General features: G+C 39.3%; 1 protein-coding gene across 1 annotated transcript in view; it reads right to left on the reverse strand.

Annotated features, from left to right (window-relative positions):
* Window positions 1-13,561, reverse strand: part of plch2a (phospholipase C, eta 2a) — a 215,864-nt gene that overhangs the window by 31,271 nt on the left and 171,032 nt on the right. The window contains exons 7-9 of the mRNA XM_053316848.1: window positions 12,169-12,372; window positions 9,490-9,610; window positions 2,716-2,887 (exon numbers count right to left, since the gene is read on the reverse strand). Coding sequence (XP_053172823.1) covers window positions 2,716-2,887; window positions 9,490-9,610; window positions 12,169-12,372 — 497 coding nt within the window. The remainder of the gene's footprint in view (window positions 1-2,715; window positions 2,888-9,489; window positions 9,611-12,168; window positions 12,373-13,561) is intronic.

A 13,561-nucleotide genomic window follows, 5' to 3' on the forward strand; every position in this document is an offset into this window, starting at 1 on the left:
CTTTCCTTCTGTCTGTCTGTCCGTCCTTCCTTTCTTCCTTCTGTCCTTCCTTCTGTTTGTCCTTCCTGCCTTTCTTCCCTCCTTCCTTTTGTCTGTCTTTCCTTCCTTCCCTTCTTATTTCCTTCCCTTCCTTCTTTTCTTCCTGTCCTTCCCTCCCTCCATCTTTTCAATGATCCGGCCCACATTAGATCATATTGGTCTGTATGTGGCCCTTGAATGAAAATGAGTTTGACACCTCTGCACTAAACACTACAGAATGGGACAAAGAACAGCCGATAGTATAACAAAGTCTCTATATAATGTATTAACTCAAAAAAGTTAGGATTTATGAGCTGATTTATGCTTCTGCTGTTGCTACGCCGTTGCTCCAACGCCGTTGTTATGCTTTCGAAGTTCTGTGTCGAGGCAACGTGTTGCTAGGGGGTGTGACTGTGTGTGTGTGTGTGTGTGTGTGTGTGTGTGTGTGTGTGTGTGTGTGTGTTTGTGTGTGTGTGTGTGTGTGTGGTTTCAGAGGAGTCTCTATCTGTATCCTTGTTTATCTTCCAGTCACAGTAGCATGTAGCATTGCGCTATGTGTGCTAATAACAGAAAACACACACCTTTTGTTCTTTATTAATAAATAAAACAACTGCCGGAGGAACTGACGCTTTGACCAGACCAATCACAGCCCTTGCGGTCCGCGTTGCCGTCACGCGTAGTTAGGATTTTTTGGAGGTGCACGTCAGGCTACGGCGTAGGGGTCTGCGGTGACGCAGAGGGCTACATGTAAACCAGCCTTTAGTAGTAAGGTGCTGGTCAACGCACTGACATATGAGGGGTATCTTCTCATCTCGATTTTGGAAGGAAGTAAATGTTTCCGAAAAATGTTACACTACTCTAGAAATGACATAAGAGTGAATAGAGCCAAACATGTAAAGTAGACAGGAAATAAGAAGTCATTGTTCCTCAGGTATGAAGGCAAGATGTAGAAAAGCATTGTGGAGACTCTAATCCTCTTCTGTCTACATTGTGACATCATTTTTGATCAGGAAGCCAAACACAGCTGAGGATATGACAGCTAATAAAGCATTAGGTGAAGCATGGCCATTTACAGTATCGGTTGCTCTTTCTATTATTCTCACTGTCAAGCCTTGAAGGGGAAAAATAAAGAGACATGAGACTCAACAGTACAGGTTCATCATTGATGTTTTGATGTTGTCTCACAGATGGGCCCTCTCACTGCCTGATCCATGGATTTTTCATTCACAAGTGAGATTGTCTGTCCACTGGTCAGCAATAATTCTCAATCACAGTGTAATGGAGGTTGACTTCCTGCGGCAGCGCTGTGTGGCCTATGATAGTCTAACTGTGTTGCAGGACAGTTGCTGCAGATCAGTTCTTCACAGTGTTTCCATATTGGTGCTCCTGACTGTACACACAGGTAGTAGTGCAGCAGCTGGCACAGCAGTCTCTGGAGTGCCAAGTATTGGCACTGTGCCTTCTCTTTAGTAAAAGCATCTGGTGTCAATTAAGGCTTATTAACCACAACACTGTCCCAGTCCATGCTAACATAGAGGTGCTGCTGCTGATTGGCACACTCTCCTGCTTCTGTTGGTTAAAACCATTTTTCAAACTAACTTTTCCTTCATGGTTTGTGTTACATTTCTCTGCCACAGATGGTTTACAACAGCAGGGAGCTTTCACAATGACCACAGCAGGTGAATTCTAGCTTACAATTGGTGGAGAATGTAAGAGAATGCCTTGCCTCACAGCTGGGTTTAGTGACAACAGAGTGACTGAGGAACTGAAGGATGATCTACCTTTAAAAAGCACAGGTTAACAATTTTTCAACTGTGTCTTCAAACAGCAGCCAGGTGTCCATATGAACAGTAAAGAGGTTTTCCTCCCTGTTATCATTCCTCCTGTTCATACTGACTATCAAAAGATCTTCAAATGTGCTTTCAGTGTTCAGTGATGGAGGACTAAATCCACAGTGTGTCCACACAGTCATTTAAAGTAGATGATCAGCTTCTATTGAGCTTCATCAGTGTGAGTTAGTCATATCAAGTGATATCTGACACATTTAGTCTTTTTAGCATCAAATTCCCTCTTAGTGTTTCCTGTTGAGCTGTGGTGGAAGTACAGTAACAAAATACTTTGCATTGCAAGACTTTTTTTGGCCTCCATAAGTGCATTATGAAGGAATCTTCTTAAGGGTCAGTGTGAAAAGGAGCAATAATTCCACCAAGAAAAAAACTGTTTTAGTGTTAGTCTGGGTTTTGACTATTGTTTTAACACAGATTTGAAACATTGTGAACCTGTCCTTTAAGGAGTAGATAGATATGTCTTTAGTCAAGCCACAAAGCAGCATCATATCCTATATGATATGTTTTGTACCTCTTTCCTAAAATTATAGCCGTACTATATAGTAGTATCAGCCTGCAGTCCACTGTTACTACAAAAACACGCTTTTTATCCCTTTCTCCTCTCAATTTTTATTTTTCATTCTCTTCTTCCAAACATATCATATTCACACACTTTCTAATCACTTCACTTCAATCAGTCCACCATCTCCAGCCTTTGAAGTCTGCTGCATGAGGTTCAAGCTCCAGATAATAAGCTGGTGAGCTGAGATAATTGCCTGAGGACTGACTCGTCTCACCGAGGAGGATCAGTCACTTTTTAAACATCCAAACTGCACTTATAAGTGACGGCACGCCCACAATCTGACTTTACCTTGACAAGGATCTTGCCTTTGAGTGTTTCTGGTGAGGGCAGCCGTCCAGAATCACCAGCTTTGATGTTGGACACGTCCAGTTTGTCTCCTAGGATCTCAATCAAGTACTGGGCCATCTTCTTTTGCTGAGGAACGCTGCAGTGGTTCTCTATGGACAGGATGACGGGGTAGCTGGGAGAAGGGAGATAATCACACACAAAAGATTGGAATTACAGGTGTGAACGATGGAGAAGGACACAGAGGACACAGCGTTTCATTTCTACAGTGTACTGTGTCTCTGGGTTGCAGCAGAAAATACACAAGGATGTAGAAGTTCATTACTGAGAATTCCTCCTCAGGATTCCTGTTAGCTGTTAAAACTACATTCTTATTATCTACATTAACTGAGTTTCTGCTGTTAACATGTTAGGTTTTTTCACCTTTAATGCTAGTCATGCTAAAGTCAAAACTATATGGACAACACCCAACCAACCAAAAAATGCAACAAAAAAGAAGACCAAACAGACAGCTGAGGCCAGACACATAAACCTCTGCTAGTTCAGAACAGAAATATGCTTACAGAGGTATAGAAATATGATTCACACAGGTATGTGAAGGCAACACATCATGACAGCTGCAGTATAGGTCATAAGTCCCGCCCCCTCTATGTTAGCAGATGGGACATCAGCCAAACTAAAAAAAAAATCAAGTAAATGTCAAATACATTTTTCCCCAAAGATGGTTTCTGTCATTTTAGATCGCTCTTATCACACTGATGTTTTTCCAAGTGCTCATTCTTCTGAAAAGTTTGTTCTTAATGAGTTATTTGATGGTATAAACAGGAGGTGTGACATGATTGACAGCTGTGATAGTTGCTGTCAACCCAGGTCAGGTGGTGGGGAGCATGAGGAGGCATGTCTCATGGACTTCTTCAAAGAAGATATTTAGCTTCACTTTTGCATAGCAGAAGGAGATGGAGACGTGTTCTCCATATTTATATGCAGTCAGTGGAAGGCAGTGGTTTTGTTTGGCATGTGTCCATAAGCCTCATCTCCATTCCCACAGTTCACCTTAATGCAAATAAACGTTGGCATGGCAGTAATCATCAGCTTTCTTATATTGTTACCTCCACCAGACTTCTGATCTGTTGATGAAAAGATTGGGAAAAAACTGTAATGTCACCAACTTTACGATTAGAATGAGGGAGAGCAGCATTAGTAAGCAGCATTATGCAGAATTCCTCACATGTCTGCACTGCAATGCTGGTCTGAAGTACAGTATGTGTGAGATTCTTACTGCACAAAATGCTGTAAATAAATAGCATGTGTAACATTTTGAGTATAAATGCTGTTTATACACCTGGCTCCAGATGTTTGGAACATATGTTGCAGCATTTTTATAGATTTACAGTTTATATTTTAGGACAGCTCACATTTGTGAACATTGAAAATGACTTCATTATATGTCTACTGCTGCTTAAAAAAACAGTAAACCTGCAGATTAAAGCTTCAATATGATTCAGTAACATCTTTTTTAAATCCTTTGTTCAGTTTGGCTGTAAGAATGCAACATGGTTTTATGACTCTGTGGTTTGGAGCCACTTGAAAAGACACTAAACATAAGGACACTTGACACAAAGCTCTATAAAGCTACTCTCAGTCTCTGCAAGATTCTGGTCATGTGAGGTTTTTATATGACTTGTAAAAAGACTGTTCATCTGTTAATGAAAATGTACCTGGATGAATGTCCGTATTTTCATATCAGCATGTCCTACTACAGTGAAGAATCTGTGGTGTAACATTCAGAAGTACTGTGACTCCTCAGTCACAACATACTAGCTGAGACTCTTCACAGTCTCAGTCAGATGGAAGCTTGTCATTCCAATTTTGTTCCTGTCAGCTTGCTGCAGAGCTTTTTTATTCAGCGTCCTGCTAAATCAGATCCTTCTCTTTGATGTTGAAAGCAGCCTTTCACCCTGCTCCTTTTTTAGCCAATTATCTATTGAATATAATGTCCACAATTACGTTTTGAAACACACACACCGAGAAGGTGAACATTCCCACAAAGCGATTCATTGTACTTGAAGAGCCAGGCTCTAAAAATAGAGCTCTTCTCTGCATCCTCCAGACTGTGTGCATGTTGATGAGATTACCACCTTCTGATGCTGCCTGTGTGAGGAGGAGGAGGGTGTCTGTGTGTACGCTTTCATTACTCTGTGTGTGTGTGTGAGTGTGATTTTATGTTTCATGTGTGTTTTTATATATGGAAGCGTCTGCGTATGTTACACAAATGAAAGGAGAAACCTGAAGCCTCTGGGCCATGTTGGCTGACTGAATGGTTTGATGAGTGTAATAATGATGTGAATCATATGCTACGGCCTTCACACTCACCACAGATCAACCCAGATCAACACCTATGGCAGATTGTGGATTGATGTGTTAGACAGCACTCTCCACCACCATCAACACATGGAGGAATATCTTTTAAAGGAATGTAGTTCATCCCTCCACACACTCTAAGAATCTATAAGACATTGCATGTTGGGCTTTACCTTCATCTGAATCTAAACCTTCTGCTATTTAGGATACTGACTGCAGACAATGTTAATACACAGTTTTTCACTAGAAGTATGCTGTGTGCATGGTTCTGAATATGTACTGTTTGAAATAGATACATACAGTACATAATAAAACTAAGTACACTCCTGATCAGTATCACAAAAATGTTAAGTCATTATAAATTCTATCTATCAAATAGTTTGTTGTTTTAGACAATACCCAAGAAGAATTGAAAAACAGAACATTTGACTAATTAAACTAGAGCTGGGCAATTATGGCAAAAATCTAAATCATGATTAACTGAACTTTTAACCTTGATTACGATTAATGAACGATTATCTCCACCCTTGATGAACAATGATGTATATTCACAGTTTCTTTAGTTTGGTATTTTCCACTGCTGCCCTCACACATGAGTATCTTTAGGGAGTGAAAATAAAGATGTTTTAAGATGTGACGCTGTGGTTAATGTCTAGTTTACTTGATTAGAACTATGTAAAGATCATGGTTTGGGTTCAAATGATCACTGGAGACAAGTTTTCAAATTCCTTAAAGATATGCAACCTTTACTGTCATGGCAACAGTGAACACCACCATTAATTGACATGAGCAAGATTAAGTCCATTACAGTTTCTAAATGTTGGTTTCGATTAATTGCCCAGCCCTAAATTAAACTATAATGAAAGATCCATTTCATTTAAAAAACAAACTGCAACTAAAGTCAGCACAGCCTTTATTAGTAAGACTACATTCATTTATTTCTTTATATCTTGTATGCCAGCCTTTATTTTGATGCTAGACTGGATCTTCCTGGTATGGTTGATAACAGTCTAGAACAAATGTGTGGAGAAATGTTTTGTCATTCTCTTTGATGGAAAGGTTTTGTTGCTCTACTTTCCTCTTTAAAATACTACACAGGTGTTTTATTGGATTCATATTGGAGTACATGTTCAGGTCAGTCTGGACTTTTTTTTTCTTTAAAAACTCTTGTGTGATTTTTGCAGTGTGTTTTTGGATCACTGTCCTTGTGGAAAATTCCTCTGAGACTGTTAATCATCTTTTCATTCAGTATTTTGGGTTAACAAACTTGCATTCATAGTGCCATCTAATAAATGTCGACTGTCCTACACCTTTCACACTCACGCAGCTCCACATCAGCAAACTCCCACCTCCGTTTTACACAGTCAGCACTGTGGAAGTCTTGGCCAGCTCCAGCCCAAACATGATGGACTCTATCTCATCCAAACTCATTTATTTTGGTTTCATCCGACCAAAGAATGCGCTGCCAGTTTTCATCAGGCTTCCTTTCATGTTCTTTGGCAAAGTTTTTGGACATTATCTGTAGAGGCTGACTTCATGTAATGTCACTGAAATACCAATGTCCACAAATAATCCTTGTGCCGAGTTAGAAGCACTTGGTAATGTAAATAGCTAATGTTTGTGTGCGTACTGTCACCACTGACCCTTCTAGTTTGGATCCTCCTGTACTAACTGCTAACTACTGCTGCTTCTGTTCAATAGCCTACTGATAATCTGAGACCTTCTCTCATCTTTGTGAAGTCTCACAATCTGGTTTCCACGTGAAGCCATGTTGCATGAGACACAACAAAAGGCCAAAACTGAGAAAATTCTGGTGCTGATCACAAGTTTTATAACCTTATTCAGGTTAGTCTGAATGAGAAGTCTCAGGTGTATTTATTTAGGTTGACTCACTTTTGTTGCATTGAGGCTGTAATTAGTATTTTCAATGTAGTCTAACCTACAGTACTGTTTTTAATTACAAATGAAATGAAATACCTTACATTTCACCCTAAAATATTAGAATTATTGTGAGATGAGAACATTTTGAATCATTTAAAGACTGTGTAAAGTGAATTCAGACATTTTCTTCTAAACACATTAAATAGGTCATAAATGTATTTCTAAAAAATGTGTAAAAAGCATTTCAACCATTTAGATTTGAATTGTGGAGCTAGGCTTCACAAACTGTGTTTCAACATTTCTGTGTTCAGGATTTAGTGGGCGGGTCTGAAAATGTGATTAGCATAAACCCGCCCCTGCTGCTGTAGAGGTATAAATACATTCAGCACACACTACTACTACTACAGTCTACAGTTAGCCGCCGAGCTAGCAGCTGAGTTAGCAGCTGAGCTAGCAGCAGAAAGCTCTCAGACGTAGCGTCCATGTTTCGGGTAGAGGTAGTGACTTTGATTGACAGGTGACACTTGGTAGGGGGCGGGGTTTCATCATCCAGCAAGGCATCTTATCAACCAATCACATACATGACCGCACAGATTCCTGGTGGGTTACATGTGAATGCTGTATTTAAAAGATTTGTTACCGTTATATGTTACTGCAACATTCACAGGACTCAAATTGGACTTCCTGTATAATAACATTAGATGTAATCTGATGCATCTTATGCACCAGTGATAAAGGAGTCCTATATCTCTTGTAGGCATACTTATTTGAACTATACAGCTATACTTTAAAATTAAAATAACACAAATATCTGTATTTATTAACTGTATTGACTTTAAAAGGCAACCAGAATCTACATCAGAAAAAAAATTCTTGTAAATTCAAATATATATATTAGACTGCAATCCCTGCTCTCATCAATAGTCCTTATTGGTTTGCTTCTTTATTGATACTCTCATTGGTTCTATTTCATTAGTTAATACTTGAAAAAATATATTATTAAAAAAACAAAACAAAAAACAAAACATTCAGAGCAGGATTAGAATTGATCTATATTTCAAATATAACTAAATGCTGTTTCTAGAGCTGCAACAGTAACGTTTACAATAACAAAGTCACTATATAAACTCAATAATATCACACTAATCACTGATATCAAACTGATCTTAAATGTCAATAAAATAAAAATAATATTCCTGAAATAATTTATTTAGAAATCAGTCAGTATCAGTCTGATGTGATTCACTGCCTGCAGGTACTACTGGTAGACAGAGGGGGGCTGTTTGGGAGGGAGGGGGGCTGCTTAGCCTCAGCCAGCAGCCAGGTTTTCAAGAATGTTAGTGACTTATCTTAGCTGTCACTCCAGTCCTGTGATCACTTTCTGGCATCGTATCATGAAACTAGTTTTCCTCCAAATAACCTGATACTTGAAATATTTAGTATTATGATATGTGTGTCTGCTTTCCCCTACTGCTGGTGTAGCATGAGACATTGTTAATGTGCATGTACTATCCACATTGTAATGATACAATACTGGTTAAAAAAAGAGCAAATCCTCCTGTTAATGGGCTGAGGTGTATGAGAATCCTTTGGTTTAACTCATAACTAGAAAAGACAACCTGTACACTAATGAGGCAGAAAATGTGCTGAATAAAATCAGCAACAAACACTTCCATCTGTCTTATTATGTTAGAATCACACTTTAACCTGTGAATTGTTTGCTGTAGAAACATCAAACTGCTCCCGGGAGGAGCCTTTCTATGGATACATACATCGCCTCTTCATAGTCCATGTTTTATTTTCCTCATCACCTCACATGCCATCACACCAAACATTGAGTCAAATCCAACATACAAGAGGAACACTGCATCATAAGATTGCTTCAGATGTAAAGAAGCGCATTAAACCCACCCAACCCTGGAATTGTATTGCAAGCCTCATTTCCTCCATTTTTCTCTGTGGCTTTACGAGCCAACAGCCTGTGTAATGCAACAATGTAACATGACCTGACAGCATATATGTCCATATAGTGCTGGGTGATTTTCATCAGCACATACATGTTTTATGGTTGGTCAGTTACCATCAATACAGAGGCGATGAAACATGACAGTGATCTATTAGGAGCTTTTTATGGGGGATTTAAGGGCCAAAACTAAATATATAAATATATAAATAACAATATTATTACATGCTTTAATAAGTGAACATATACATAGTGTTATAATTTAAGCTGACCACCAATCACAGGGCAGGGTCCGCCCTCTGATTTAAATGAAAGCAATTGACAAAAGTAATACTATTTAAAAATGGATAAATAAATGTGTCAACCTAAATGAATAAAATATAGAGACAATTGAGTGTTACACTTGTTGAATAATTTTATTATATCATTATTTTTGTATTTATACATTAAGTTTTGGCCCTTAAAACCATATATCCTGACTGAGTGAGTGTGCGACACAGTGAATATAGTAAGAAAATGGCAAAAGTGTAGCAGCACAGAGAGATTGCAAGTGTGCGTGTGTTGAAACATACTCGTTCTTGACGAAGGCGTACTTGTTGATGGTCTCAATGACGTCTTTGAAGAGGATCTTGGAGGTGAGTGTGTACCCGTGGTGGACAATGGGCTCGCCGTCCTGACCGTCCCAGCAGTCCACTGCGCTCAGGAGAAGAGTCACTCATTAACATACTGATGGACATTTGTGTAATACTGGAACACTTTTTGAATAATTGTTCTCTAGATTTCTGCTGTCTTTTACTTCAGCATGTGGATTATACTGTAAGTACATTATTACTTGATAAGTCGTGATTTCTTTTAAGGTAACCTAACTAACATCTTTAATTTTCTCAAAAACAAAAGAAGCATAGCATTGCTAACAGATAAATAGGTCCAAAACATGTTCGAAACTAGGGATGGGCATGATTAATCGATGATCGATAATTGATGGTTAAAAATGTTGTCGATCACATGAAAACGCTGGTTTCAAATAGAAGCTGTATTGCATAGCGTGAGTCCTGAAGCAATGCAATGAATTTCACTATGTGGCAGCAATGAGACATCTTAGCAACAGGGGGTGATATTTGACAGAGAAAACGGCTCAGCTACCTACCAGCTGCTGTAGATATCAAACATAAACATGAAGAGGTCAAGGCGAAGTTTGGCGTGGGACCTTTTCAAACTAAAAATGACGGAGTTGATTGTAAACTCAGCACCATGGCCAGGATACCCAGGATAGCACAATACCTCTGCATCCCGGCTACTGCTGTCCCGTCAGAGCGTTTCAGATGCTCGACTGACTGTCACCAGGCTGCGCTCACTGATCCCTGAGCATGCTAACATGCTAACATGCTAATCAACAAGAATCAGTAGGCTGGAGTTACTTTACTTTGTTAGCAGTGGACAGTCACTACTGTAGCCTTTAGGTGAGTCACTCTGGTTGTTTTATGAGGCTCTAGTTAAATAAGCAGAATTGTGAAGTAACACTATCTCTGTCACTCACTCTCCCTCTTTCTCTCTCGGCTCATCTGGGAGCATTTTGTCAGTCCGGAGTAATATTCTGTTTTTTGATTAAGTTGTTATTAGATTTGATTGTTTTTTTGGAATTGTTTCTAAAAGAGGCTCAATTGTGTTTAAGAGTGCTCTATTGATTGATATGTGAAGAGGTTTGGCTCGGAGCTTCGGGCTCAGCTGCTTTTACAAAGGTCCCGAATTATGGCATTTTTAAGATAAAAGATAATGATCAATCGATAATTGATCGTTCATGTTCCCGGTGATCGATCAAGAAAATGTATTCAAAAGCCCACCCCTACTCGAAACATAATACTAATTAAAGCTGTATGAGTGATTTTCACAGTCACTCAGGGCAAAGGAAACATGCATCTTCTCACCTTATGAGGTTGTCATAGCAACCCGTTGCTCATCTCCACATCCAGCAGTTATAGAGCAACATTATCATTCATTTGGAGTTGTGTTTGTCTCCACCTGGATGTAAGTTCAACATTTACTCCTCTTTTAGCTCTGTTTTGGTCTCTACTAACTCTCTTTAGCAGCTTAATGCCTTACTACATTCACAAGCTAGTTGCTAAGATTTCCTGTTTCCTGTTTGGTTCACTGTCAGGTTAAAACATGCAGCTTTAACCAAACCTTCAGTCTGGTTGACCTTCATCAGAGCACGCATGCAAGACAGTTACGTGGAGCTCAGTTCATTTTGATTTGTGTTGGCCTCAATCCTCAGGCAAACATAGTAGAGGAGTGGGTGGTGACCTTTTTACAGTGGATAATGCCAGGCTTCCCCCACAACATGTTTTTGCCTCCCAGCATGCACTTCCCTAAGTTGTAGCAGGCAGATACAGGCTGGCATAGTGAGTGTAATTACCCCACATGTCCACTGCACATGGCTCAGTCTAATAGTGTCCAGTGTGTGTGCATCAAATGTATCACATTTGACACTGATCTAATTTACAGTGGGATTCTTTCCTCAGCTCTGATTTGTTAAAATGTTATTCTAATTTAACCAGAACTGCATGATTCAAGCTCCGAGCATCATTCTGGAACTTGTAAATGTGATATCATTGCTATACTTAAAGACAGTGTAAAGTGAATTCAAACATTTTGTTCTAAACACATTAAATAGATCATAAATGTATTTCTAAAAAAGGTGTAAAAAGCATTTCAACCATTTAGATTTGAATTGTGGAGCTAGGCTTCACAAACTGTGTTTCAACATTTCTGTGTTCAGGATTTAGTGGGCAGGTCTGAAAATCACCACCACCCCGCACACTACTAGTACTACAGTCTACAGTTAGCCAGTTAACTGAGTTAGCCGCCGAGCTAGCCGCTGAGCTAGCGGCAGAAAGCTCTCAAGCGTAGCGTCTATGTTTCTGGTAGAGGTGGTGACTTTGATTGACAGGTGACACTTGGTAGGGGGCGGGGTTTCAGTGAACTCAGCGGGCAATCCCACAGTGTTTGGTAGCAGAGAAAGAGGCTGATTTTTACACAACTTTGAAGCCTAATTTCATATATTTGGCAATTTTTTTAATCATTCAAATTTGGCAGGGTGGTTAACAACACACTTTTCCGTGGTATGTCAAACTCAGAACACATATTTATTTTTACTTTACACAGACTTTAAGCTGCATGAAAAAATGCACAGTAACAGTAAACCTTGAATCATTCCTTAAACTGTGCTTGTATACTGGCAGTGTGTAGTGTACCTTCTACACAGCGGCAGCCGGCCTGCAGCACCCAGGCATACATGTCCACCCTGGACTGTGACATTAGCTGGTCACCCATCAGGTAAGTGTTGTGTGAGGAAGCGATGAAGTAGTTGGACAGCGGCTGGCTCATGTCCAGGTTAACGTTATAGTGCTCTGGGTTGAAGATGTCCCCTGCTGGACTGCGCATGTAACTTGTAAAACCTGGAAGTAAATGAAGCAAAGGTTTAAACAATTTGATTTATGATCAATGCCTCAAATCTTTCACACATCTCTTAATTCATAGATATGTTAACTGTTATGGTCAATCAAACGAATCAAAATGTCCCACTAAGGCACCGGTAGATTTCATAGCCTTAGATAACGAGTTCTATTTTATGTGTTCAAGAAGTGCAGCAGTGGTGCAGAGAGGTCCAGCACTGGATCATGTGTATTTAGCTAATGAGCTCTGGCCAGAGCAGGCAGAGATGGATTGTATGTAGTGCGACTCTACAGCACCAGCAGCAAACACCACTTCATATTTCTTACCAGGTTTTTTGAATAATAGTATTTTCAGGGCAGGTGATTATTGGATTAAGCTCTCCTTAAAAAGATGACAGGTGTGTTTGAAAGTGTAAATTGAAAATAATGAGAAAAACTGTGGCACACCGTCTCTCTTACTGCTGGAATATTTACTAGTATACAATGATACAAATTCTGTGTGCCCGACCTTCATTAAGTATAAGAATATGTACTGTATGGAGACTGACCGATAATTCCCACAAGTTATCAAGTGATAGACAGTGTTTACACTGTATTTTTTCCATTTCTTCTAACTCTAACTACATTCATCCTAATCCAGTCCAGGTAATCAGGTGTGTGTTCAGCAGAAAGAGGTGGAAAATATACAGTGCTCAGTTTCTCCAGCACCAGCACTTCTGTAGTTCATGAACAAGTCAGTAAGTCGTGACTCATTGAAAAGAAATACTCAATGCAATATTTATTGATTTGAAGTCTCTTCTAAAAGATAGAAGCTGGAAAAAACAGATGTGTATTTTGTGTCACATGTTTTGTTTGTAAGTAGTAATTACCTTATTGTAATATTCTAACAATCAATACCAACAAGGCAGTATGATGGACTCCTTACTATTATTTGCTTTGATATATTACAGTCTGTGCTGTTTTCAATTCAACTATCACACTTCTTAAATAATAGAAAAAAAATGTAAGTCACACACAATGAATCTAATGAATTGTACAAGTAGCATAGATCAATCTAGTGAATTTGCAGCGGACACCTTGAACAGATCCCAACAGAGCAAAAGCTTCACTAAGATGATCAAAATGATGGAAGAAAAGCTCTGACCTTGCAGACACCATTTTCATCACACTGGGATTCAGAACTCATTCTTTG

This window comes from Scomber japonicus, chromosome 4 (genome assembly GCF_027409825.1).
Source record: "Scomber japonicus isolate fScoJap1 chromosome 4, fScoJap1.pri, whole genome shotgun sequence".
Lineage (NCBI taxonomy): Eukaryota > Metazoa > Chordata > Actinopteri > Scombriformes > Scombridae > Scomber > Scomber japonicus.